At 38.3% G+C, this 25,666-nt stretch overlaps 1 protein-coding gene across 15 annotated transcripts in view; it reads left to right on the top strand.

Moving 5' to 3' along the window:
• UBR5 (ubiquitin protein ligase E3 component n-recognin 5) overlaps nucleotides 1-18,696 on the top strand; it is an 86,939-nt gene extending 68,243 nt beyond the window's left edge. For 7 of the 15 annotated variants that reach the window (XM_061995766.1, XM_061995770.1, XM_061995761.1 and 4 more), the window contains 22 exons: nucleotides 669-926; nucleotides 1,276-1,544; nucleotides 3,297-3,508; nucleotides 3,941-4,171; nucleotides 5,856-5,929; nucleotides 6,505-6,677; nucleotides 6,756-6,890; nucleotides 8,143-8,363; nucleotides 8,980-9,100; nucleotides 9,202-9,309; nucleotides 9,580-9,823; nucleotides 10,380-10,491; nucleotides 10,997-11,141; nucleotides 11,436-11,566; nucleotides 11,787-11,847; nucleotides 12,181-12,356; nucleotides 12,765-12,849; nucleotides 14,150-14,305; nucleotides 14,686-14,799; nucleotides 16,112-16,256; nucleotides 16,870-16,955; nucleotides 18,072-18,696. In XM_061995766.1, coding sequence (XP_061851750.1) covers nucleotides 669-926; nucleotides 1,276-1,544; nucleotides 3,297-3,508; nucleotides 3,941-4,171; nucleotides 5,856-5,929; nucleotides 6,505-6,677; nucleotides 6,756-6,890; nucleotides 8,143-8,363; nucleotides 8,980-9,100; nucleotides 9,202-9,309; nucleotides 9,580-9,823; nucleotides 10,380-10,491; nucleotides 10,997-11,141; nucleotides 11,436-11,566; nucleotides 11,787-11,847; nucleotides 12,181-12,356; nucleotides 12,765-12,849; nucleotides 14,150-14,305; nucleotides 14,686-14,799; nucleotides 16,112-16,256; nucleotides 16,870-16,955; nucleotides 18,072-18,284 — 3,470 coding nt within the window. In that variant the 3' untranslated portion in view covers nucleotides 18,285-18,696. The remainder of the gene's footprint in view (nucleotides 1-668; nucleotides 927-1,275; nucleotides 1,545-3,296; nucleotides 3,509-3,940; nucleotides 4,172-5,855; nucleotides 5,930-6,504; nucleotides 6,678-6,755; nucleotides 6,891-8,142; nucleotides 8,364-8,979; nucleotides 9,101-9,201; nucleotides 9,310-9,579; nucleotides 9,824-10,379; nucleotides 10,492-10,996; nucleotides 11,142-11,435; nucleotides 11,567-11,786; nucleotides 11,848-12,180; nucleotides 12,357-12,764; nucleotides 12,850-14,149; nucleotides 14,306-14,685; nucleotides 14,800-16,111; nucleotides 16,257-16,869; nucleotides 16,956-18,071) is intronic. The other 8 variants (XM_061995775.1, XM_061995773.1, XM_061995771.1 and 5 more) reach the window with 4 other exon arrangements.
• Nucleotides 18,697-25,666: the final 6,970 nt, after the last annotated feature.

Raw genomic sequence — 25,666 nt, 5'->3', positions numbered from 1 at the left:
TTCACAAGTAGATTGGACAGAATGAAAATTACCTGGTTATGACATTGTAACAATCTTATTTTAACTTTTTTTCTTTTTTTTTCTCCCATCTTCCTCCCTACCACCTCAGCTTTCCCCACGTTTCCTCTTCTTCCTTAGTTTTTCCCTTGCCCGTAACTGCACAGACTTTTTGGACAAGGAGGTGTGCTGAAATGTGGCTCTTTTTTGCTTCTATGGAGCTTCTGCATGTATTAGCCAGAGTTGGCCACTTGCATTCTTGTGAAGTGAAATGAAATGTTTTCACTTATTTTTAATGTAGAACTTAGATGTGGCTTAAAACAAAACACAAAACCCGAGCAATCATTGTAAGGCTCTTTGAAAGCAACTGCCTTAGTGTTTGGAAGCATCATTGCCTGGGGCAGAATCTGAAGAAATGTTAAATCAGATTATTTCTTAATTTTTCTTTTTCTTTTGAAATATAAGTAATCTGACTGCCCTTTCGTGAAACCTATGGAAAAATTAGCAGTGTGTTGTAAGAATAATTTATAAATGATTTTCAGTAGTGGTACTTTAACCCCTTTAGGAATTGTAGTTTCTTCCCATGGAAAAAGTTTACAAGGCTGGCATGATACATGTATGCACAGATGGGCAATTGTCAGTTACTGTTTATTGCTTATTTTCTTCAACAGGAGCTAGCAGTGTTCCAGCATTTTTTTCTGAAGATGACTCTCAATCAAATGATTCCAGTGACTCTGATAGCAGCAGCAGTCAGAGTGATGACATAGAGCAGGAGACTTTCATGCTCGATGAGCCTCTGGAACGAACCACAAATAGCTCACACGCCAATGGTGCTGCCCAAGCTCCCCGATCCATGCAATGGGCTGTACGCAATACCCAAAACCAGAGGACTACTAGCACTGCTCCTTCTAGTACATCAACCCCGGCAGGCAAGTCTGAGTAACGTGCATGCATGAATGTCAGTTAACTCTGGCTTTGTTCCTTCCTCTGGTCTTGTTTCTTCTCTCAAGGATGACATCTTAACTATTTGTCTTAGAAGAACAGTGCTTACCTATCTTGACTGTTTCTGTTCTGGTTTTGAGTTCTTAAAGATGAAGTAGTTCTCAAGAAGATATGAGTATGCTTACTATAGCTAGTAATTTCTTGGTAGTTACAGTTGTGATGTTGGTAATACTTACAGGGTTATATGTAGAAGTCTTCATGATATCAGTCAATATGAAAAATACATGGCAAAGGTTATAATGAAGTCATTAATGTCATACCTTCTTTTATGTTTAGCAAGTTCAGCGGGCTTGATTTACATTGATCCATCAAACCTACGTCGGAGCGGTACCATCAGTACGAGTGCTGCAGCAGCAGCTGCAGCACTGGAAGCCAGCAATGCGAGCAGCTATTTAACATCTGCCAGCAGTTTAGCAAGAGCATACAGTATCGTGATACGGCAGATATCTGACCTGATGGGTCTGATTCCCAAGTACAATCATTTAGTATACTCCCAGATCCCAGCTGCGGTAAAGCTGACTTATCAAGATGCAGTTAATTTGCAGGTAAGAACATTCAAATGCTGGTAGAGAAATGTAATTTCAATACAACTGGATTTTTTTTAGGTAAAATAGAATGGTTGAGATTGAAAGTCACCTGAAGATTGTGCAGTCCAAATTTCCTGCAGCATCACAGACGAGAAGGCTGCTCAGAACTGTGTCTAGTTAGGTTTTTAGTACTGACAAGAATATAGACTTTACAGCTGCTTTGGGCAACTTGTAAAGTGTTTGATGACTCTCATAGTGAAAAAGGTTTTTCTTGAGTTTAAATGGACTTCCCAAGTATTTAAATTTGTGCCTATTTTCTCTTGTCTGTTTACTGTGTATCACTGAGAAGAGTCTGGCTCTGTATACTCAGTACTCTTATGAGGTATTTATATACACTGATATGATCCTCCTGAGATTTTCTTGAGTCTAAACTGTTTTAACTCTTGTCAGTCTCTCCTCATATGAGAGAGAGCATCAGCTAAAGTAACTGCAGTTATTAATTCCATTAAATTGTTTTTATTTCATATACATACATTTTTCAAAAAAGGAATTTCAGTGGATTTTTTTTAACTAAGTTTGACTGGTACTTAACAAATAGTTAAGTCACGATCGACTGCTTTGGAGATTCAAGGGATCTCTACTAGAGATCCTTTACCTTGATTTTTTCACATGAAATACTGAGTCTATAAAGAAGAGAGTTAGTAAGGGCCAAATAAATGAGGTAAAAGATTTGTACAGGTAATTGTATGGTTTGCTGCCCTTTCTTCTGGGGACATGGTCATCCTTTCCCTAATATATGCATACTTTTGGGTACTTTTGAGAGTATGTATAAAATGCATCTATAGAAAAAACATGTGAAAGGGAAGACTGGTATCTGGTGTGTATAGAAAGAAATTACAAAGATTAACAACACAGGAGGGACTTTAGGGTGTTCAGAAAGTATGTATCAACTTGTATGTGGGCATAGTGTATGGAGTGAGGTCATCTGTACTGAATTTAGTCCAAAAATCAACTGTCAGAACTATACCACTGCTTCGAGGAGCCCAAAAAATCAAGTGATGCTGTTTCCTGTTAGTAGTGCTGTGTGCTGGGATGTGGAAACCATACAGCATTTTGTTAGTTTAGTGGATACAAGAATATTTGAAGTGTAAGATGCATTTTTGAAAACCAGAATGTAGAAGAATGAAGAAAGCAGACTGCTGCTGGGTAAAAGAACCCAACCGGCCAATGGAGTTAGGGAATGTCAAGAAAAGCAGACTCCAGAGTCAGTACTGGAGATAGGGGAAGAAAAGGCTGGACCAGGGGGAAGAGTTTTGTACGCAGACATAGTTTTCTGTTCAGATCTTAACTTTGTCTTCCCTGAATAAGTTGCAAGGGGTGAAGAGTATTGGAAGATCTGTCTGGTGAATGCCACAGAAGGTGAGGGCTGTTAAAACTACTAGAAAGTCAGGAATTGGGCCACAATCTCCAAGATGGATGCATCTGGGAGGTGCTGAGTGGCTATAAGGTGAGGAGCAGAAGAAATACCTAAAAGGGAGAAAGAGATGGTTACAGACACCAAGGTATTAAGTGATGAGAGCTGCATACCACTACAGTAAATTATCAGCCTCAGCTTTCAGAAACTGTTACTTGGTCATTCTTGAATGTGCTTTTACAGCCTCTTTGTGTTTGTAGGGAATCAGGTGTAACTAAAAGCCACGGTGGAGATTATATTGAAATTGCGTTCTCACCATCTGATTGACAAAACTCATGAAATCTCATTTTCTGTAGAATTATGTAGAAGAAAAACTTATTCCTACTTGGAATTGGATGGTTAGTATCATGGACTCGACTGAAGCTCAGCTGCGCTATGGTTCTGCATTAGCTTCTGCTGGTGATCCTGGGCATCCAAATCATCCTCTCCATGCTTCTCAGAACTCAGCCAGAAGGGAAAGGATGACAGCCCGTGAGGAAGCTAGCTTAAGAACACTCGAGGGAAGACGGTATGGAAATAGTTTGATTACTGCATGCAATCGGAATTACCAGTTTTACAGTCACATCTTGTTCACTGACGATTTAGAAATCTAATTTTGTAATGCAGCAGTGTAGTTACTGTTTTGATTAAAGTTTGCTCCCTGTGTTGTTGCTACTGTTTGGTTTATTCTGATGTACCAGTTTAATCTTGAGTATTAACTTTTTATAATATACTGCACCTGAGCTGCTTGTAGTAAAGCATAAAAAGGGGGCTTGGACTAGATGATCTCTAAAGGTCCCTTCCAACCCCTACCCGTTATATGATTCTGTGATTCTACCACACTGGTTTTGGAGGGATGGGGTGTTGAGTGTCCATATTTCAAATACAGAGACTACTACGTAGAGGATGCCTTGTACTGTAATGCCTCATCTCTCTGTATTCAATCCTTTCCTTTTACTAGACGTGCTACTTTACTCAGTGCCCGTCAGGGAATGATGTCAGCACGTGGTGATTTCCTGAACTACGCACTGTCTTTGATGCGTTCTCACAATGACGAGCACTCTGATGTTCTTCCTGTTCTGGATGTCTGTTCACTAAAGCATGTAGCATATGTTTTTCAAGCCCTTATTTACTGGATTAAAGCAATGAATCAACAGACAACACTGGATACTCCTCAGCTGGAACGGAAAAGGTATCAAGGCTGACTTAATTTTGTTTCAGTAATTGGCATCATTACTCAGGACCTGTATAAATATATACGTATATCTCTCTGCGTGTCTCTAGTAACATACATATGATAAAAGAATGCATATAATGGTATGTAACGTACATAGGTTTGGTTGAAAAGCCTCTTGCTGTACAAGGTTTTCTAACTACTGAAGCTTGAGTATGATTTTTAACTCCGTGACAGTGCCTCTAAGTAATAACTTACTTAGAATTGTCAAACACATTAAGAATGACATGAGAGAAAATATCAAAGGCTGATACGATGGACTTAGCAGCTCTGTTTTCCATTTGGTTGTGTATATTTTTGTGTACCTGATGCACAGTAGGGAAATCAATAGCTGAAAATGTCCTTAAGCAGAAAATCCCTGCTACTTCAACTGTAGCATTTTACAAGATGCATTTATTACTTTTTTAAATGTTACAAGATTTTTATTTAGAAATGTTATTTGGTTTGAAATGGCAATTAATGGTCATAGAAATGTGCACATATTGGTAGACTACACCATCTGTTCCCATTTCTTACGGAGTTTTGAGATAATATACCTGAACAGTCCTAGTCAACAGTTAAATAAAGGCAAGTCTTTGCCCTTTCCTGCCCTTAATTTTCTATATCACAAGTTGAACTTAACTTTTCCTTTTCTTTACAAATTTAGTAACTGTAAAGTACGAGATATCAATATTTTAGATATATATTGGACTACTGCCATAGTTCCAGTGTTATGTTCAATATGTCTTGGTAATGTAAGGCTTGTTATCCTCAAAATGTATACCAGGGGACGTTTTTCTCACAAGGAGTTTCCTCAAAAGGAGGATGATTTAATACAGTAACTAATTGAGCTTTTGTGCTGGCAGACTTGAGTAGCTATTGCTGTGGCTTTAAGCCTTTTCCAAGAAATAACATACTTCTGAAATCTGTTTTGTCCTCAAAAATTCACATGCTGAAATCTGTCAAACAGCTGTGCATCAAAGAATTGCAAATTTCCCATGAAATGCTTATAAAACTATGAAGGTCTAGACTCTTTCAGTTACAGATAAGTGGTTCAGAGTCAGTCAGTCAGTTGCGTCTGTTAGATGACATTTTAGTAGTTTGTACACAACAAAATTTTATCAGTCTTTATCTAGTTGAGAACATATTTCACAATGCACAAACTACCAGAAATGAATACTAATCAAAGTTTTTGATCCTTTTTACAGTGCAGTGAAATCCATTTCTTTAATATGCAGCTTGCAGATTTGCCTTCTGAAATGTGATAGGGATGTTTATTTTTGTAAGACACTGCCCATTTTATACTAGGAAATTTTAGAATAATACGCATTTTTTTCTTCCACTAATGCAGGGTTCCGAGGTCTTTTATTTTGACATAGTCTTTAATAACAAGCGTACTCATCACGGCACAAAGGTGTAACTTTTTAGATCAAACTTGGTAGGTGACTAAATAGCCATAAGGTCAACTGTGAGTCATGTCATGAGAAGTACTCTACAGTGCTTTGATTTCAGAGTGAGTTCTTTCTTGTTAGGTACAGCTCTCAAGTACACTTACTGATTATAGCCTTGCTTAGATTGATTACTACAAGTGCTATTGATGGCTTTTGTTTTCTTCAAGAGGATTGACTTTCTTCTTCTTTGTGGTTTGTTTTTTTTTTTACAGAACTCGGGAACTTTTGGAACTGGGTCTTGACAATGAAGATTCAGAACATGAAAATGATGATGACACCAATCAAAGTTAGTATACACAAACACCTGTGGTATGCCAGAATGCAGTACTTTCTTAGTGGTTTTCCTCTGTAGTTTGCTAAGGCTTTAAATAAATTTTGATACTTGTAGTTGAGTTTCAGTAAGATTTTTCTGACCATTGTTATGTTACCAAATTTCTCCTGCTGTTGCCTGTTCTCATTTTAGGGCCCTCTTTCTGTCTTCTTTCTCAGTAAATTGCAGAATTTGTGTGCCCTTGCGTATCATTCTGCACAATGACAGGATTTTGAAATCAAATCAGAGTTAAACTAGTTTTTTTGCTCTATGAAACTGCTCCGGAAAATGGTAGAATGTATACTTATACTCTGTACTAAGTACATACCAGTCTAAGTATGTGTTCAGTAACGTTAATTACAGTAAAAAGAATAAAAGTGATTAACTTAATAAAAACACAGGATTTGTGGAAGCATCCCAGAGGATTCCTGAATTTGCAGAGATGCCTCCCTGGTCAGATAGCTAAGAGAGAATCTTATTAGGTTTTGGTATTTCAAATCCTTTGCTCTTGTAATTGTGAAAATTGAATTGAAATTTTCTCTGATACTTAGGTGCTACACTCAATGACAAAGATGACGACTCCCTCCCAGCAGAGACTGGCCAGAACCATCCGTTTTTCAGACGCTCAGACTCTATGACGTTCCTGGGCTGCATTCCACCCAATCCTTTTGAAGTTCCTCTGGCAGAGGCCATCCCCCTGGCAGACCAGCCCCATCTATTGCAGGTGACATCAGAGATGGGGCTCTGGAAGAAAACTGCAGTTTGGTTTTACATTTCTAACTGAAGTATATTATTTACCCAGAATGCTTTTGTTAATTTTCAGCCAAACGCTCGCAAAGAAGATCTGTTTGGCAGGCCAAGTCAGGGCCTGTATTCATCTTCTGCCAACAGCGGGAAGTGCTTAATGGAAGTTACAGTGGACAGAAACTGCCTTGAGGTAAATGGAAAGCTTTTATTATTTTAAACAATAGGGTAATTTAAGCTAGTACTTCATATGCACCAGTACAGGCTGGGGGTCGAACTGCTGAAGAGCAGCTCTGCAGAGAGAGACCTGGGAGTCCTGGTTGATAATAAACTAACCATGAGCCAGCAATGTGCCCTCGTGGCCAAGGTCAATGGCATCCTGGGATGCATCAAGAAGAGTGTGGCCAGCAGGTCGAGGGAGGTTCTTCCCCTCTACTCTGCCCTGGTGAGGCCTCATTTGGAGTACTGTGTCCGTTTCTGGGCTCCTCAGCTCAAGAGGGCCAGGGAAGTGCTGGAGAGAGTCCAGCACAGGGCCACCTAGATGATCTGGGGACTGGAACATCTTTCATATGAGGAAAGGCTTTGGGAACTGGGGCTGTTTAGTCTGGAGGAAACTGAGGGGAGATCTTATTAACATTTATATATATCTAAATGGTATGTGTCAGGAAGTTGGGACATCTCTTTTTTCTATAGTAGCTAGCAACAGGACAAGGGGTAATGGGATGAAGCTGGAACACAAAGAGTTCCATTTAAATATAAGAAAAAACTATTTCACTGTGAGGGTGAGGGAGCCCTGGCACAGGCTGCCCAGAGGGGTTGTGGAGTCTCCTTCCTTGGAGGTCTTCAAGACCTGCCTGGACATGTTCCTATGTGACCTGATCTAGGTGAACCTGCTTCTGCAGGGGGATTGGACTAGATGATCAGTAAAGGTCCCTTCCAACCCCTACCATTCTATGATTCTGATACCTTAAAAAGACATTTTTAAGTATTAAATTAAGAAGAATTCATTCCTTAAAAAAATACGTTAAGTAGCTTTCAGAATGATGGTTGAAAAGCTCAGTAAGTGGGAAAACTTGAAATTACAATGAAAAATATGCTTATTTTTTTTTAGGAGGAACTTTTATAATTGCTGATTTATAGCAGATTTCAGGCAATATTTTTAAAGGCTGCAGTACAAGCCTGAGTTAATTTTGAAATGCCAACTATATAATTATTTGTGATATAAAGAATTAATTGTCTCTATAGCCCAAAAGATTTGGCTACAGACTGAGCATTAAATGGAAAGTGTATGAAATGTAAATCTATAGTGTGAAAATGGTTTTTTGTATTTTTTGAAATTATTGAGGTCAGGTCAATAGCTCACTTTTGATTAGTTTAAAGAAAAGTGAAAGAGCCTTCTAGACTGCTTTGAAAGTGCAATTAAATTTTACTTCTCTTTGTTTTAGGTTCTTCCAACTAAAATGTCTTATGCAGCCAACTTAAAAAATGTAATGAGCATGCAAAATCGGCAAAAAAAGGAAGGGGAAGAACAAAATGTGCCTACAGAAGAATCTGAGAGTTCAAAGCCAGGACCTTCAGCTCATGATCTTGCAGCACAACTGAAAAGCAGCTTATTGGCAGAGATAGGATTGACAGAAAGTGAAGGCCCACCCCTTACATCCTTCAGGTAGTTTAAGAGTTAATCTATGAAGTACTACTGAACTGATAAAAGGATATTTGGGACTCTGAAAATTCTTTTCAAATTAAAACCAGCCATTTGCTTTAGCTAGAATATGTAGTTTGTGTTTGATAGCTTTTAAAATGAACAGTTGAATAATCTTCAGAGATTTGTGCAAACTGTAGTTAACTGAGTCTCTTATTACCTGACTTCTTTCTGCAGACCTATGGCAATGTCCTCAGTAGCCAAGTCTAAAAATTGGAATTGACAGCTTGCCATCTGTCTGGTGAGGCTGACCATGCTTTATGCAGTTAGAGACTGAACTGACCTCACTTTGACTTACAGCTTTATAAAAAAAATATAAGGTCTTGATTGAAGGAGACCAGTAACAATGAATGCCCTGTAGTAGTGAAGTTATGTGCTTTGAGAGTAATTTCTCTTTGGAAGCAAGACTTGTGTTTCAGCTGAAAGTAAGCAACTGCATATGCTTTTGTCCACAAACTTACTTGTACTGTGTGGTTGTTCATTAGAAATAACTTGAAGGCAGAGAGTAAGAAAAAACAGTAGTACACAAAATGTGTCTGAAATTGAAGTCATCTGACACTTTCCTCCCCCCTTCTCTCAGGCCACAATGTAGCTTCATGGGCATGGTTATATCCCATGACATGTTGCTGGGACGTTGGCGCCTTTCTTTAGAATTGTTCGGCAGAGTGTTCATGGAAGATGTTGGAGCAGAGCCTGGATCGGTATGTATTTCCGAGCATAAGGACAGTTCCTTTTACAACTGAATTGTGAACCTCTATCATTCTGACTTTGGGGTTGTTTGTTTTTTTTGTGTTTTTTTAAGATCTTGACTGAATTAGGTGGCTTTGAAGTAAAGGAATCCAAGTTCCGCAGGGAGATGGAAAAACTTAGAAACCAGCAATCCAGGGATTTAACGTTGGAGGTAAAAAATGTTAGTTTATCTTATTAATTTGTTTTAATTAAAAGTTGAATCACTGCATCTTGCAGTAACTTGATAGGAGAAGTTGTATTTTAAAGTCTGCAAACCAGATTTCTTAAACCTTACTTTGTCAGCTCTGTTGCAGTTACTCTGTAGTTTTTCACAGTCCAACTGGTATTTTCTGAGTGTATGTGGAAGTGTCTGGAAGCTTCTTGAGAAGCTGAAATTCTCTCAGAATGATGATTCGTAAGGAAAACAAGGGATTTTTTGTGTTTTTACTAGGTTGATCGAGACAGAGATCTTCTAATTCAGCAGACCATGAGACAGCTCAACAATCATTTTGGTCGCAGGTGTGCTACCACTCCAATGGCTGTACACAGAGTAAAAGTTACTTTTAAGGATGAGCCAGGAGAAGGCAGCGGTGTGGCACGAAGCTTTTATACTGCTATTGCACAGGCTTTTCTGTCAAATGAGAAACTGCCAAATCTAGATTGTATTCAGAATGCCAACAAGGGTACCCATACAAGTAAGTGATGCACAACAACTTTTCTTCAGATAAAGTTCATAAAAGCCGTAGGTGCTTTTTTACATTGAAGTACTTACGTTGTCTCAGAGTTTTCTCTTGTTAGCTCAGCATAGGAACTGTGAAAATGATGCACGTTACTTCTCTGAGACAAGGAAATGGCTTTTTTTCTGCTTTCAGAAGCAAGAAGCTCTTGTTTTCCTTGGTTCAAGAAGGAAACAGCTTCTTGAAAATGAAGGAAATGGCTTTGGATGCTGTCACCTTTATGAGTAGATAATAATTGTCAAGATTTTATCTGCTAAGAGAGCCATCAGGCTTCTCACAAGTACATTTTAAAGGGTTTGAACATATATATAAACTGTTGAAGTATTTTGCCATTTGTAAATTGTTACAAATGGTTCCTTTCTTAAGTTTGGCTGAACCGCAATCACTAACTCAAGTGAATATCTCATGGATGTCTTTAAGACTGTCTTTTACAACTGTATCTTCCTTTCACTGAAACTTAGGTAGAGAGAGAAGTATAAAGATGTTTAAGCTTATGAGGTTTTTTCCCCTTCAGGTCTGATGCAGAGATTGCGAAATAGGGGAGAGAGAGATCGGGAAAGGGAGCGAGAGAGAGAAATGCGGAGAAGTAGTGGCTTACGAGCTGGTTCTCGGAGAGATAGGGATAGGTAAGTGATATATTTTTAATTTGTTGGAGATACTCTGTCAAATAGAATAATTACTATGAATATCTTCAGAGAAGATATTTTTACTTCCTCAAATTGAAGGTGTATGTGTTTTTCCCTTTTGGAGCAATTTACAGGGTAATTTGTTGAAATTCAATACACATTTTAATTCTTTAATTATGTTTGCTTTGGCCTTGGTGGGTGTGTTTGAACCATATGCCATCGGCCTCTCCTGTTAAAGCAATAATAAAAACTTGTGTAGTAGAATAAAATTGTGAGGTGATTTAGAAACAGCATTGTCATTGGTGGTGCATCTGACTGCTCTATCCAAAATACTAGTAGTATTAATCTCTGGTTCATACTGATTCTCTCCAAGCAGCTATGAGCAACACTACTATTCCAGCATAAAATCTAATGCTACTTTGTATCTCTGTGCAAATTATATTGTTTCAGAGCATTTTTGCATATTTACTCTGAAATGAATACAAACTGCTCTAATTTTCTTAAGGGACTTTAGAAGACAACTTTCCATTGACACACGGCCTTTTCGACCAGCATCAGAGGGAAATCCTAGTGATGACCCTGACCCTCTTCCGGCCCACAGACAAGCCCTTGGAGAAAGGCTATACCCTCGAGTGCAAGCAATGCAACCAGTAAGAATTACCTAACATGATACACTTAATGATACATTGTTTGTGTCATCTTTTAATTTAAAAATTAATTTTCTTGTCCATTGTTGTTTAACATAACTGATGATACTTAAACATGTTGGGCTGGTCTGATATTCTTCAGGCTTTTCTTAAGATTTTGTTTCTTAATTTATCATTTAGTTTAGGAGGTATGATGTAATGCATTCTGTATTTAAAATACTAAAACTTTCATAAAATCATATTTGAAAATAAAATAACTGGAGGAGAACAGTAAGACCTATCATTCCTTATCCCCAGGCCTTTGCAAGTAAAATCACAGGAATGTTGTTGGAACTGTCCCCTGCTCAACTGCTTCTGTTACTAGCTAGTGAAGATTCCCTTAGAGCAAGAGTTGATGAAGCAATGGAGCTCATTATTGCACATGGCAGGTAAAGTATCCAGGGTTTAGATAACAAACCTGATTTTTTGGCCAAAGCACTTGTACTGTGCTAAATCTAACTTTAATACGTGCCGCTTATTCTCTGCTTTGTTAAGATATTTTTGTTTGGACAAGTGACTTTGGTTTAAGCTAATCTGTTTGATTTCAGGATCTGACAATTCCTTATTGTGAAATTAAATCTGCCTTTTTTTTTTTCTTCCCTCATTAAGAGAGAATGGTGCTGACAGTATATTGGATCTTGGATTGCTAGACTCTTCAGATAAAGTGCAGGTAACAAACTGTTGCACAAGTTAGATTTACTTAAGATCCAGTTACATCAGTTAGCTCTAAAAACTTAAGCAACTGGAACCTTCCTTTATCATGCAGAACAAAGTTCCTTGTGGAACAAAGTTCCTTAATTCCTTGTGGAGGGTGTTCGTTTCTTTACTTTTGAAAGGATTATGCAGTAATTACTCAAAAGTATAAAATGTCACCATTAGGAAATGTCATGGAAATTCTTAAGTGGTGGAATTTGAATTGTTGGGTCTAGTAGCTAGTAGCTTGTTGATGTGCATCAGTAACTTGAAGTAAGTGTGTTAACTGCTGCTCTGACTCTCAACACAGGAAAACAGAAAGCGACATGGTTCCAGCCGCAGTGTGGTAGATATGGAACTAGATGATACAGATGATGGGGATGATAATGCACCACTTTTCTACCAGCCTGGAAAACGAGGCTTTTATACGCCAAGACCTGGTAAAAACACAGAAGCCAGGCTGAATTGTTTCAGAAACATTGGCAGGTATGCTACTGTTAACTTTCCTGTCTGAAAAAATGTAACAGATGAATATACAAAATATCAGAGAGGCAAGCTACAAAAACCTTCTTTATAACTTATGCTCTGTGTTTCTAACCTGGAGCTAAATAGTGAGGAATTTGCACACGTCAACTTGAGGTTTCTTTTCCTGTTAATTTTTTTAATGTGTTGTTTGTTTGGTTTTTACCATCTGGAGGTTCTATAATGCAGGAAATACTGTTTTAAAATTGTGTATGTCCATGATTTTTTTTTTTTTTGAGGGGATTGAAAGGACTGGAAAGCTAGCTGCAGCTTGAGTCTTAAAATATTTTGACCTTTTAAATATAAGTTGTTTGAAAGACCTCCAATGTTATTTCTGTCACACCAAAACAAACGCCAAGCATTTATTTTCAGAATCCTTGGATTATGCTTGTTGCAGAATGAACTCTGTCCCATCACGTTAAATAGACATGTAATCAAAGTTCTTCTTGGCAGAAAGGTAAGTTGAACATAGAAAATTAAATTTCCTTTAGTTACACAAAATCTCATCTTTAAAAAAATGCTTTTTTCCCCCTAACCTGCAAGTGTTGACTAGTATAGTTGATATTGGGACTGTAAGGATACCTTTAAATTTCATTTGATGAGTGTTAATTCTTTCATTTCCTAGATTTTTAACTGAGTGGGTGAACTTGGAGTCAGGTATTTCATAAGGTGGAATGATGTGTAATAAGTTAGCCCTTGACTATCTGCAGAAGCAGATTACTGTCTCCCTGAGACTGAAGAATCAAAGAGATTAGTTAGTACTAGGCAGTAGCATCTCAGCTTACCAAAGCTCTTTTTCATTGATATATGAGAGAACTCATTGAGTTGAATTGTAATTCAAATTTTATGTCAGGTGTAGGTATAATTTAATTCTGGGCAATAATTACCTACACTTTTGGAAAAAATGCTTTTCCACCCCAGTAAACACTAATGTACTGCAAATTTCACGCATTAGTCAAGAGCACAGTAAGTTCTATCTGATGCAACAAACTTTTAAACCAAGGTTTGTTACTGCTGGACTTTCCTTAAAAACAATGTTGACCACAGAATCAGTTATCCCACGTAGCTATGATCTTTAGTGGAAAAGGGTTAATGGCAGAAAGATATGCCTCCAAATGTCCCCTGATATCTTCCAAGAGAGATTCTCTTCTTTTCTTCAGGTGTTTCTTCTTGCATATGTATTCCTTCCAGTTAAATGGTGGATACATCAAAGAACACTTTTAGCTAGTTTAGTTTAGTTAGTAGATGACTTGTCTCTCCAGGCTGATAAAGAACAATGTTTGAATTGTTGGAAACTGTAGTATGCAGCTGCTCATCATTTAAATGTGTATATATACCAACAGTATGTGTGTGTTTAAGTGGAGGAGAACTTTAGGCATTTTGGGTCACTAATGCAAATTGTTTCCAGCATCAGGCAACCTCCATCAAATCTCTATTGATCTGGGTGATATGTAGAAGAATTTGTTTAAAAAAACTTGTAAATTTTCTTTCTAACCTCTATGCCCTTAATAGCAGGAAAAGCTTTAAAAGTCTGTCTTTACATTCGGTTGAGTATTCCAATGTGCCTTCAAAAGCAGGCTGAAAATAGGAGTTTAACTGCCTGCATTTCTTTGTATTTTGTATACTTTGCTACATGGATTATGCACTGCTGTGTGCTAGTAAATAGTTTAGGCATCAGTCACATAATTTTAAATACATTCTTAAACAACTGATGTGTTTCAAACATGTAGTTTCAAACGACTGTCTTTTTTCACTAGGTGAACTGGCATGACTTTGCTTTTTTCGATCCGGTTATGTATGAGAGCCTTCGGCAGCTTATCCTCGCTTCACAGAGTACAGATGCTGATGCAGTGTTTGCAGCAATGGATTTAGCCTTTGCAATAGACCTGTGTAAGGAGGAGGGAGGAGGGCAGGTAAGCACAACTAAACCTATCTCCAAAGTTTCAGAATTTGACAGCTTGTGCGTGCTGTAGTGTACACATAATTCATCCTCCTGTCACATGGCACAGATAATGTTTTACCCTTCCTCAATTCGAATGCAGTGTTCTCTTTGGATATTGAAGTGTGAGGTTTTCTCCTTGAGGGTGATATAGAGCCTACCATAAAGCCTGGATAACATAGTTAATGCTAGGGAATCTTTAGACCTAGCCTGTAGTAGTAAATTTTACTTGTTTTGAGAGGGATATGAAGCAAAAAAAAAATCACTGTGCAGCATACTGTGGCTGTTGTAATAATCTCATTTTCTTTTTTCCTTTTTTTCCCTCTTTAAATGGTTCATGTAACTTTGCTATAGGTTGAACTTATTTCCAATGGTGTAAATATACCAGTCACTCCTCAGAATGTATATGAGTATGTCCGGAAATATGCAGAACACCGAATGTTGGTGGTAGCTGAGCAGCCTCTACATGTAAGTCTTTGGTGGAGGGTTTTTTAAGGAAAAAAAAGAAAAAATGTGTAATATTTCAGTCACTTCTTTTCTTTTTGATGGTATTGCTGATTCTTTTGAGGTCATGACTGCTTGATGAAAACTATTAAATGCTCTTTCTGCAGTACTGTAAAGTCTGAGCACTTTGAGCAATTTCTTTTTTTATAGAATGAAAGATAGTATCTTTTAAACTTGACATAATTGGTCAAGCATATATGTTCATTTATGGATCTCAAATGGCATGTATCCTCTTGGAATTCTTGCTTTGTATTTAGCAGCTACTTTGCCCTAATAATTGAGCACTTTTATTTAGCCTTATAAACAAAGATTTAAAAGAAATTTGAAAATATATTATAGAAATCACCTTCAGTTTCTGACTTGTGTCCTTGTTCCAAAAAGAAAAGTTAGTTATGAAAGAGACAACTTTGTTCATATTTTACTAGCCTGGCAAGGAGCCTAACAACTGACTATCAAACTACATTAAAAGTAATTCATTTTTAAAAGCCTTTCTTAAGCAAAAGTTATGGAATAAAATATTTTTGTACTTAATACTTAGAACCACGTACTCCCTGTCGTATGATACCACATCTAAACTTGTCCATTTCTACTGACTGTGGTTTCCTGCTGCACTTCTGAGATAAGCTAACAGACTGCTAGATTACCTTTGTGCAGTTTAGGTCCCAAAATCTCACAGAAGGAACATGTTCCTGGAATTTAGCTACTCGATCTTCATGTATGCCTGTAGTTATAGTTTGACTCTTGTTTATTTAAGGAGTTGAAAAACATAACATTTGTATTAATTTTGGAATTTACTATAGCAAATTTAGTCATATTCTTCAATTGTAAATGGAATTTTGAAGGTTTTCAGGATATTACTTAAAATAACGTGTGTCTGTGTGCAACACTTTTAAAGCAGAGTTGGCATGTGAGTGTTAGAGGAAGCAAAGTAAAATAACGTGAAAGATTTTTTTGTAATTCTCATTAGATTCAGCATAGCTCAGCAAAATACCTGAACTTTTCATCATCGGAGAATGCATTTACTTCTGCTGCTCGTGAAACATGAGTACAAACCATTACTGCTTTCTTTTGCCAGTATAGATAATGTTACACACATAAGTGCAGTTCTTTGTTTCAGAAAACTTTGATGGTAAAGCTTTGAAAGACAAAAACAGCTAGGAGTAAAGAATTTTGAATCAGTAGAGGCTTTCACCTAGAACTTTTCAGTTACATGTTTAAGGTCAAAATCTGAAAGTGTGAGATGGCTATAATGTGAATCTTGTGGTTTTTACTTAAGGCAATGAGGAAAGGTCTCCTGGATGTACTTCCAAAGAATTCCTTAGAAGATTTGACAGCAGAAGATTTCAGACTTCTGGTAAATGGCTGTGGTGAAGTAAATGTGCAAATGCTAATCAGCTTTACCTCTTTCAATGATGAGTCAGGTATGAAATAACTTACTCATTCAGAACTAGAGTTGCAGGGATAACCTAATACTGTTTGTTCAGTGTTGAGTAATTTAAAATAATTTAAATTAAATTTAAACTACCTTTTCAAATTTGACATCGGTTAAGAAGTCACTGAAAATCCAAATAAAATTATTACTGTGTATTTTACATACCTTTGAAAATATTTACCTTCAATTAGAGGGACAATAAAACCACATTTTCCAACTTTGCTGTCACTCGATGTTAAATACAAGGATGGTATTACAGGTAGAATATCTTTCCTTCTGAAGATTCTGACCTAAGTTTAGAACTGTAAACACAATGGATGCAGTGTAAGATTTCATATGTAATTTAAAAATTGTATTTAGCTGTTGTTAAGCTTTGTGGGGAGGAAGGGATGGGAATTGTACTGAGCTATGTCAGAGCTGGCCTTTACATTCAAAGGTACATGTGTTAGTTTTACAATTACTAGCATCTCCAATATGAGGACTTTACGAATGAGATTGTAGCCAAGATCCAACTTGCAGTACAGGTAAACCAGGTCTCTTAATAAATATTATCCAATGTACTAGCTGCATTATGTGTCTTTTTTTTTATTTATTTCACACAGGAGAAAATGCTGAGAAGCTTTTGCAATTCAAGCGCTGGTTTTGGTCCATAGTTGAGAAGATGAGTATGACAGAAAGACAAGATCTAGTAAGTTCTCCATTCCCACTGGAAATGTACAGAAGAGCTGGAATCACTTTGGCATTGTTACTGTTTTTAACTGTGTCCACCTGCAGAGACTTTATATGTGAAGAGTTAAAGTAGCAGAACAGGGTAGCAGAATTTGATTACACTTCAGTGCTAGAAACATAAGGTGTGAATCCTAGACCATCTTGCTTCTGAAAGTAAGCGTGGCGTGTCCTTACCGATATTCACAGTTTTCTTACGGAAGTGCAGTTACATTCTCTGCACAGTCATTCTTGAGCTGATTAGTTGTGCTTAGTCAACTATGTTTTGGGCTAGTAGAGTTTTGTGTTCCCTTCCTGGATCATTACTCTCCCGGCTTCTGTGTATCCTGAGAGCAGCAGCTGTATCCTCTCTGCAAAATGTCAGTAATTGACGATAAGCAATACAATCTCCTTCTCAAAACACTTTAGGAATAGCTGATGAGAAGCATGAAAGAACAAGAGATTGTTCAGGGGAACAAGATTTTGGAAAACTTGCCCATAAATCCTATTTGTTGTATGCTTCTTATTTGTTTTTAGTTTCCTACTACTTAAGATACTGTCTTTCCTTTACAATTTGCTAAAAGGAAACCAGGACTAACCTGAAAAGCAGGAAATCTAGAAAGGAATATCTGCGGTTACACTTTGGTAGTGACTCTGCTCTGCAAGCCAGTATTTCACACTTGAGACACTAACCCAAATAGTCTCTGTTGCTGCCTTCTGTGCAAGCACCATGTTCTGTAGACACTGGGCTGTGAGAGATTTCTGATGTATTTTGTAGTGATGGCAGTCACAATCTTCCCAGATGGATTTAGGAATGTTTAATTTACTGAGGATTAGTTGATAGAGGATCATTTTGAGTGCTGCTTTTACCAATTTTAACTGAAGTGTATAATATAATGAGCAGTTGAGGAATGGAAATGAAGAAAGTTATTACAAGAGCGTGTAGCGTGACCACCGAGTTATTGGCATATCGAGCAGGATGCTGTATGACCAAACTTGCTGTGCTTACACAGTTCTTTAAGCCATCCCTACACAGCACATAGGCAATATGAATTTTAGCCTTGTGCAGCAAAATTTTAAATGCCATCTTCTTTTTCAGGTTTACTTTTGGACCTCAAGTCCATCACTGCCTGCCAGTGAGGAGGGATTCCAGCCTATGCCATCAATCACAATAAGACCACCAGATGACCAACATCTTCCTACAGCAAACACTTGCATTTCTCGCCTTTATGTCCCACTCTATTCCTCTAAGCAGATTTTGAAACAGAAATTGTTACTCGCCATTAAGACCAAGAATTTTGGTTTTGTGTAGAGTATAAAAAGTGTGTATTGCTGTGTAATATTACTAGCTAAGTTTTGTAGATTTTTCCATTTGTCTATAAAAGTTTATGAAAGTTAATGCTGTCATACCCCTGGTGGTACTTTAAAGATTTAAATGCAAACATTCCTGTACTAAATTTGTAATGTAAAGGCCTAAGGAGCACTGGCAATATCTGATTGCAACAGTTTGCTAGTCAATAACTCCTTTGCCTAACCCCAGCCAAAGATGACAGCAGAACAATATAATTTACACTGTGATTTATCTTTTTGCTGAGGGAAAATATGTAAAATGTTCTGAAAATTCACTGCTGCCTTTGTGGAAAGTGTTTCAGCAAAGGTTCTTGTATAGAGGGAGTAGGGAATTTCGAAATAAAAAATTAAGTATGTTCTGTGGTTTATTTTAACTTTTTTATGGTGTTTAATTTGTGGTTGGCTGCAGTTGTGTATCATGTATATTGAACTTGTAAAAAGTTCCTGACAGCTCAGATCCTGGAGTTGGGATTGTTCACTTATGAAACCACTTTCATTGCAATTTTTGTTCTGATTGCATTGAGCTCTGGCGCATCAGTTCCCATCACTAATATTTTGCATGTAATCTGTACCTTTAGTGGGGTTTTTGGTTTGGTTTCTTTTTTTTTTTTTTTTTTTTTTGTACATATGATGAGGCCAATGCACAGTATTTCATAGTTCACAATCAACATTTTTGTATCCCTGTTTCAGTGAACAGACAGTCAGGAGATTTTTCCACTACTAATTCTACCCCGACACTTGTACTACGTTATCTAACTATGTAAACTCAGCCTGGGCACTTTCTGGTAACTGTAAAATGTTTATAAGATCATGATTATTGAAGATACATTTTGGAAAATTTTAATGTTCGTGAGCAGCTTAACTTCTTTTGTATCTAGCCTTTTTTTAAGTATCTTGTTACAGTTTTTTAATAAAGAAATTACAGACAAAATACCAAGTCATACCGAGGAAACAATAGTTTTTATTTATTTAGCCATTTATACTTTAGCTGACAGCATACACTAAACATAGTTGTTCATTAAAAATCAGAATTTTGTAACTGAAAAATTGACCTGCAGAAGACATTCAGCCCACATTTTACAGTTAGCAGAGACTCCTGAATGAAATGGGCCAGGCAACCACTTCTTTTCAAATAATGGGTTTGAAGGGAAAGTGGCTTGTTCTGAAAAATCTCAAGGTAATTAGGTTAGAATGGAATTCTGAAACTGCATCGTAGTGGGTTCCAGTGGATGTTCACTCTTGAAGTGGTTGGTTACTTTTGGGGAGGGAAGTCTTTGAGCATAACCTAGGACTTGTTTTCTCTAATGCTTGATAGATTTTTGAGAGTTAGGTAGTGATTAGTAAGAGGAAGGAGTTACTTTTTCTGTGTCATAACAAATTTCTGAAAGCTTAGCAGAATGATGTGGTGAAGACTTCTGTGGTGCTGATGTTCCTCCCTCTGTCTTGCTTCTTCAACCCTGTAAGTCCATATTAGTGATTTTTTTCCCTTCTTCCTTCTCTTGGGAAGAGCTAAACTAACTAATGTTCCGTTGAAATCTGAGTGGAATTCATCTTTGCCAGGGGTCCCCTGGGTTTTCCTTTCTGTCAGCTAGTTGAGGATGACCAGAAGTTATCTACAGCCATGGTATTCAAAAAATGCCTCCCTTCTTATAATTTATTTAGTTGTTTGCAGTATGGAGGACAGAAATTCTGATCACCAGTTGTCAAACTGATGCTGAAAATCCTGTTTTCTAAACAAGGCTGATCATTTCAGGCTTGTGTAGTTAAACTGCAGATAAGTCAACAGATGTAGAATTATTTCTGCATGTACTAATACTTCCTAAATCAGTTGTCCTAGAAAAGGATATTTTCAGTGTATGAGGATTGGAGTCTATTCTGGGTTTCTTGTTGTGACCTCCAATGTATCTGAAGTTCAAAACTGTATCAGATTCTGCGATGCTAGTATCAAAAATGCAAAGCAGTACAGCGTATTAGTATAGAGGGAATTTAGAGTGGTATGACTCTTCTCGTATCTTAAGGAGGATAGTTACAAAGGTACGAAGCAACAGCTACCTTATGCCTGGACTTCTGACTGGTGTAATTATTTCCATTACCAAAAACGCCTCTAACTGAAATGTGTAAAGTTAGTAGAAAGCAACAAAAGAAACTGTTTAGAATAGACATCAGATCTACAGTCTGTAAAATAAAGCTCCCTCCCTCACAAAGCTTTGTGAGACTTGGTGTATTAAAAAGAATCCAAGGCCCTTGGAAGAAAGGCCATATATAAATGTAAAATACTGTGTATATATATATATATATATGTATTGTGTGTATATGTATATAAGTGTATGTGTATGTATAACATATAAATATATGTTATATGTATATATATTTCTGTATATAGCTTAAACATTTTTAAAGCCCTGTAATGTATAGCTAGACAAAAATTATGCATAACTCACAGTAGCTCACCATATATACACACACAAGGCATTCTGACGAGTGGAGAGGGAATCTAGAATGATATATGCTGTCGTCATTGACTTGAAATGTGTATGTAGCTTTATACATAGCTTTTTTCCTCTGTATGGTATATTTAAACTATATCAAGATTTTAATAAGAAAAATGTTTATTAAAATCATACACCTCATCTCCCTTTGACTTAAGCCCTTCTGTTAGTTCACTTTTAAGATGTGGTAGAAAAACTAGTTAAAGGAAGATTCTGTAATGTTGACATTTTTGAATAGTCTAAATCCTTAGCTGTACATAACTGCTGAAAGAGGAGATAAAGGTAGCTACTAATAAAATATTATCACCAATCACTAGACTAGTTCCTGCTCTGAATGTAGGTAAAATGGACACCTTAGTTCTAACTTCCGTGGCTAATTCTTGGTATTGGCTTCTGTTCCTCAGCTAACTCTATCTGAGGCAGAAGGTGAAGCGCTTGCTCCACTTGCTAGTTTCCCAGAAGTGAAAAATTGTATGGACTTGCGTTTCCCATCTGTTTGGTTTGGGAGTGACATTTTCCTGCAGGTTAGTCATTTGCTCATTAGTGAACAGGCAGTGGAAGAGCTGTAAACCAGCAAACCCTTCAAAAGCAACACTCTTCTTGTACATCAGCAGGCACCCTGGGAAGCAGAGGAAAGGAAGATCTAGTCTCCTTACTTATGTTTATCTATGTGTAATTTGCACACTTGTATAACGACCTGCCATTTTCCCAAACTTTTATGTCCCAAGAGAATTGTGTGGAGAGCAGGGTGTAAACTTCTTCTTGGCATTTGGGGTGCAGGTGGGAGAAGAACCTCTATCGCTGCCAATGACCTCCCTTGCCGTCTGCTTCTCTCAGAGAGCCCTAACTTGACATTCTTAATGCCATGGGAAAGGATGTGCAGTAGATCAGTAGTATCCTCCTTAGAAGCTTACTGCTGTGCTCCTTTAACTCCCTGTTTTTAGTTTCCTTACAACCTGTGGATCATGTTTCTCTGTGAATCTGTAAATGCCACTCTGAGCTTTTTCTGTGTCTACTCCGCTTCATTGACACTTGCATTTCTCTGGCTTCCTCTCTCCAGGGCAAACTATTAGCTTAGTAGCTTTGAGTCCCTTTCTTTTTTCAAGCTTTGTATAATTCAGCTCTTTCTGAACTCTCTTGTTTTCCTTGTTCCTATACAATTTTGACAGATGTGTTAGTAAGTTCTGGAATTCTGGATTAACTGGATTTCAGTGCGTGTGTCCTTGGGGTCCGAACATTCACACACAGATTGAAACTTGAATTGGTTACGAGACAGCTTCAGTGACTGTCTTGAGCTGGAAGTTCCCACATGGTCTGTGTGGGGAGGATATGAACAGGCTTCACAACTGGAATCTGCCCTCCATCGCAGCATAGTTGTTACCTGGCAGGACTCCTTAGCATCATCAGGAGCACCAATGGGTTCTTTCCTAGTTGGAAATTGCTTTCATGGTTTTTATTTGTAGCTTTTTGAGTATCTTACCATTGAGCTGACTTGCTGAACTGAGAAGCATGGAGAGCTTGTAAGTTTTTATATATCACCTTGTAAGGATTTCTGTGGAGTTGTCTTTAAGAGAACTTCATGACTTGCTTGAAACACAAGCCTGTAAATGAGCCTTTTTCCCCTCTTTGTCCATGTGCTCCTAATATAAAGGTACTTTCTGTCATTTAATATCACAGGTTACTAGTACAGCAATGTACCGTTTAGTATCACAAACAGCAGTTGTTTGCTCCTGAGTGTTCCAGGACTTCCTTTGCACAGTGGTGATACTTGTCAGTATCCCTCATCCTGTGAGGACAGCAGCTGCCACCAGCTTCTGTTTCAATATTGTAGTCATGCGAACCTAGCGGGAAATAGGCTGGTGCCGCAAGCTGTGTGCAAGGAGGCTCTGCTAAGAAAATAGTTGTTTTGGACATACTGAAATTATTCAGAAATCGATTTTTTATTTTGTACAGTCAACAGCTTTAATCTGAAAAAAAGTGGATTTCACTTTAATTCATAAGTGAAAATTAATCCATTTACCTGGAATGGCATTCTTCATATGAAAAATTGTATTTATTAAGCATTTTTAAAAAACAGATACGTTTTCCCCAAATAAGTAATACCTTTTGGAGGAGAGAGGGACATAGTTTGTATGAGTAACAACTTTGCCTTGCTATGAAAGAATACTTCGCACAAAAGGTTGTAATTGATGCTATCAGAGATTACATTTTGTCATTGCTTTTATTGTTTTCAGAACTACTAAATGCAGTGTGAACTTTTTCATCCATGTCTTCCCAAAGAAGAACTTGGACAGGTTGGGGTTTTTTAATGGTTTTTGCTTGAGTGGATCAAAATTACTCTGTTAAGAGCTTTGGGAGTGCAAGGCTGTGCTAGTAAGCCCATAAGGTCTGCGTCTGTCCAGTGGTGTCCTAAAGAAGTGTGCTGGTGCTGCACCTCCGTTAATTGCAATTAGCAGGAGCAAGAGAGCTATTGTGAGGCCTAGGCCACCCTGCATGCTGCCTTGCTGAGGATCTTGTCCTGCACCTCTGGGAACTGCAACCACACTTTTAGGACGTGGCAGTGGATGTGATCCTGCAGATCAGAGTCTGTCCCCACGCAGAAACACCTCCACAACTCCTTGCACATCTATTTGTGGTAGGCAAGCACAGGTGAGGGGCCACGGGGCCCAGAGCAAGACAGCTGCCGTGCCACTGGACAATCAGAAGCTAAGGAATGAACACAGCTTCCACCACCCCTTGGGGAGCTTGTTCTAAATGGGACATCATAGGTATAGCAAAGTAGTCTGAAATCTTGCCAAGGCGTGCGTAATGCTCTGTTTCATACATGTGTTTGTTCTACTTGTAAGCTATTTTACAGTTCCATGTTTCCGTATCATCTATGTGATATAATTATATAAAACAAAGCTGGTGGGTTTTTGTGGAGATGCAAGAACAGCCACCTGCTGTTTTGTTAATCCTTGTGGTATGTTTCCTTTGCAGTATTTTTCCTTTGTGTATTCATCTTTAGGCACTGTGTAAGCAGACATTTGCTGTGCAACTGTAAAAGGGCAGGTGTGACTTCAAGAAGTCATCCCCAAATGCTTGGGCTCCTTTCTATTGCTAATTAATTTGTAGTCATTCTTAAACCTTGTCAAATACCAGGATAATCCTTTATTTGGGGAACTTTGGAACAGCAGCTGGGATAATCAGGTTAGGGGGCTAAGACAACAGATAGGCCAGTCAATGTTACTCAATATGATTAGTATGCTTGAGTTTTGCTGCTTGTTGGTTTTGGCCCAGACATTCATGTGTCTTCTTCCTCTTAAAACTATCAGCACACTCTGCGTTGCACATACCAATACGATTTGTCAGTGTTAATGCGTCAGCTCTACATCAATCAGTGTTTCTCTAATTGTTTGCTCTGGATAAAACCCTGGAATCCCTGGTATTCGGTACACCAACAAGTGGAGCTGTTGTTGGATGTGAATATTAAGCAACTTGTGTGGGTATCTCTGGGTCATAAAACTTAAAGGCTGACTTAGAAAGAGCAGTAACCAGGTAACAGCAGAGGTTGTTAGTGTAAACCCACCTTTTCTCATTTACTCTTTGTGTGGTTCTGGTGCACTGTTTAGTAACTTGCTGCTTAGGCGTGTCTTTCTGCTCCTCAGAAAACTCGATGTAAGGAATCCAAAGCTGTTCTCATGCTTAGGACCAGTCATTTGTACCTGACAGGTCTTGCTACTGAACTTCCCTCACCCTCTGCTCCGTTGAGGCTTGAGCTCCTCTCATAAGGTTGAAAAGAAAAAGGTGCAGGAGGCAGATACGGTTCAGAGGTGGCCAGCTGGCCTTCTTCCTCCTCTCCATGCTCGGGGAAGGGGGAGAGAGGAGCTTTTGGTCAGTCTGTGGTGGCCAGGTACCTTAAAAAAAAATAATCTAAAATTCTTCATGACTGAGAACTAACCAATCTGAAGGGTGCCTTTTTGGAAAAAGACACCAGTCTCTCTCAAAGCCCTGACCTGTGTACTGGTCCCCTGGCTGGAGCTTGGACTGGGGAGCACAGGACAGTGCTTGTGGGAATGGTGCACAGTGTACAATGGACGCATCTCTACTGAGGAATGCCAGGCCTCCACATCTTGGTCTTCCTCCTGAAGGGATCACCCCGGGCTCTGGGCCTTTCTCTTGAGCTCTAAAGCATGGCTCTATACTGCTTGTGTGCTGCCTGACTGTCTTGGTGCTCATAAACTTTTAGTTCTCATTTACTGGTGTTTGCTTTTAGGCTTGTGTCTTTAAGGTCTTTGTGACAAAGCAGGCTGTACCCACTAGGTGAAGCTTCTCTTTTTTCCTACAAACTATTGGATCACTTTGGTTAATGACCTACATGTTTACAGGAAGGAGACCCAAGGGCCTGGACGTCTTCAGGATGGAAAGGGAATAGGAAACCATCAAACTCTGATGGTTGCCAGCTTACAGGAAGAGACAGAAACAGCTGCCAAATGTGTACTTCCATGCTGTTTGCACAGGCGCCAGCTATGGATGTCACACAAGTACTGGAGGGTGTTCCAAGGTCTGTATTAGCTCAGGATGGATTGAAAAAGGCTTTTTTTTTTTTTTTTCCTTAGAGAGGCTGCTCTTTCTTGAAGGCTTTTAGAGTGCTCACCCGTACTCAGTAACAGATGCACCAGGCTATGTCTTAGTGACAACAACCACTCAGCTCTTAACCTCTGTCCGCCTTCTTCAGTAAATATTTGCAATGACACATTTCACTCTCTTTGCTAGTTATCCTCCGTTGGCCCCGTCTTGGATTTTCTCCTAATTTTCTGAGTTTGTTTCTTTTGTTGTTGTTGTCTGGGGTCTTTTTTGTCTTACCACCTCCGCC

Source organism: Colius striatus, chromosome 4, assembly GCF_028858725.1.
Source record: "Colius striatus isolate bColStr4 chromosome 4, bColStr4.1.hap1, whole genome shotgun sequence".
Classification (NCBI taxonomy): domain Eukaryota; kingdom Metazoa; phylum Chordata; class Aves; order Coliiformes; family Coliidae; genus Colius; species Colius striatus.
This window is presented reverse-complemented; position numbering and strand designations above follow the sequence as displayed.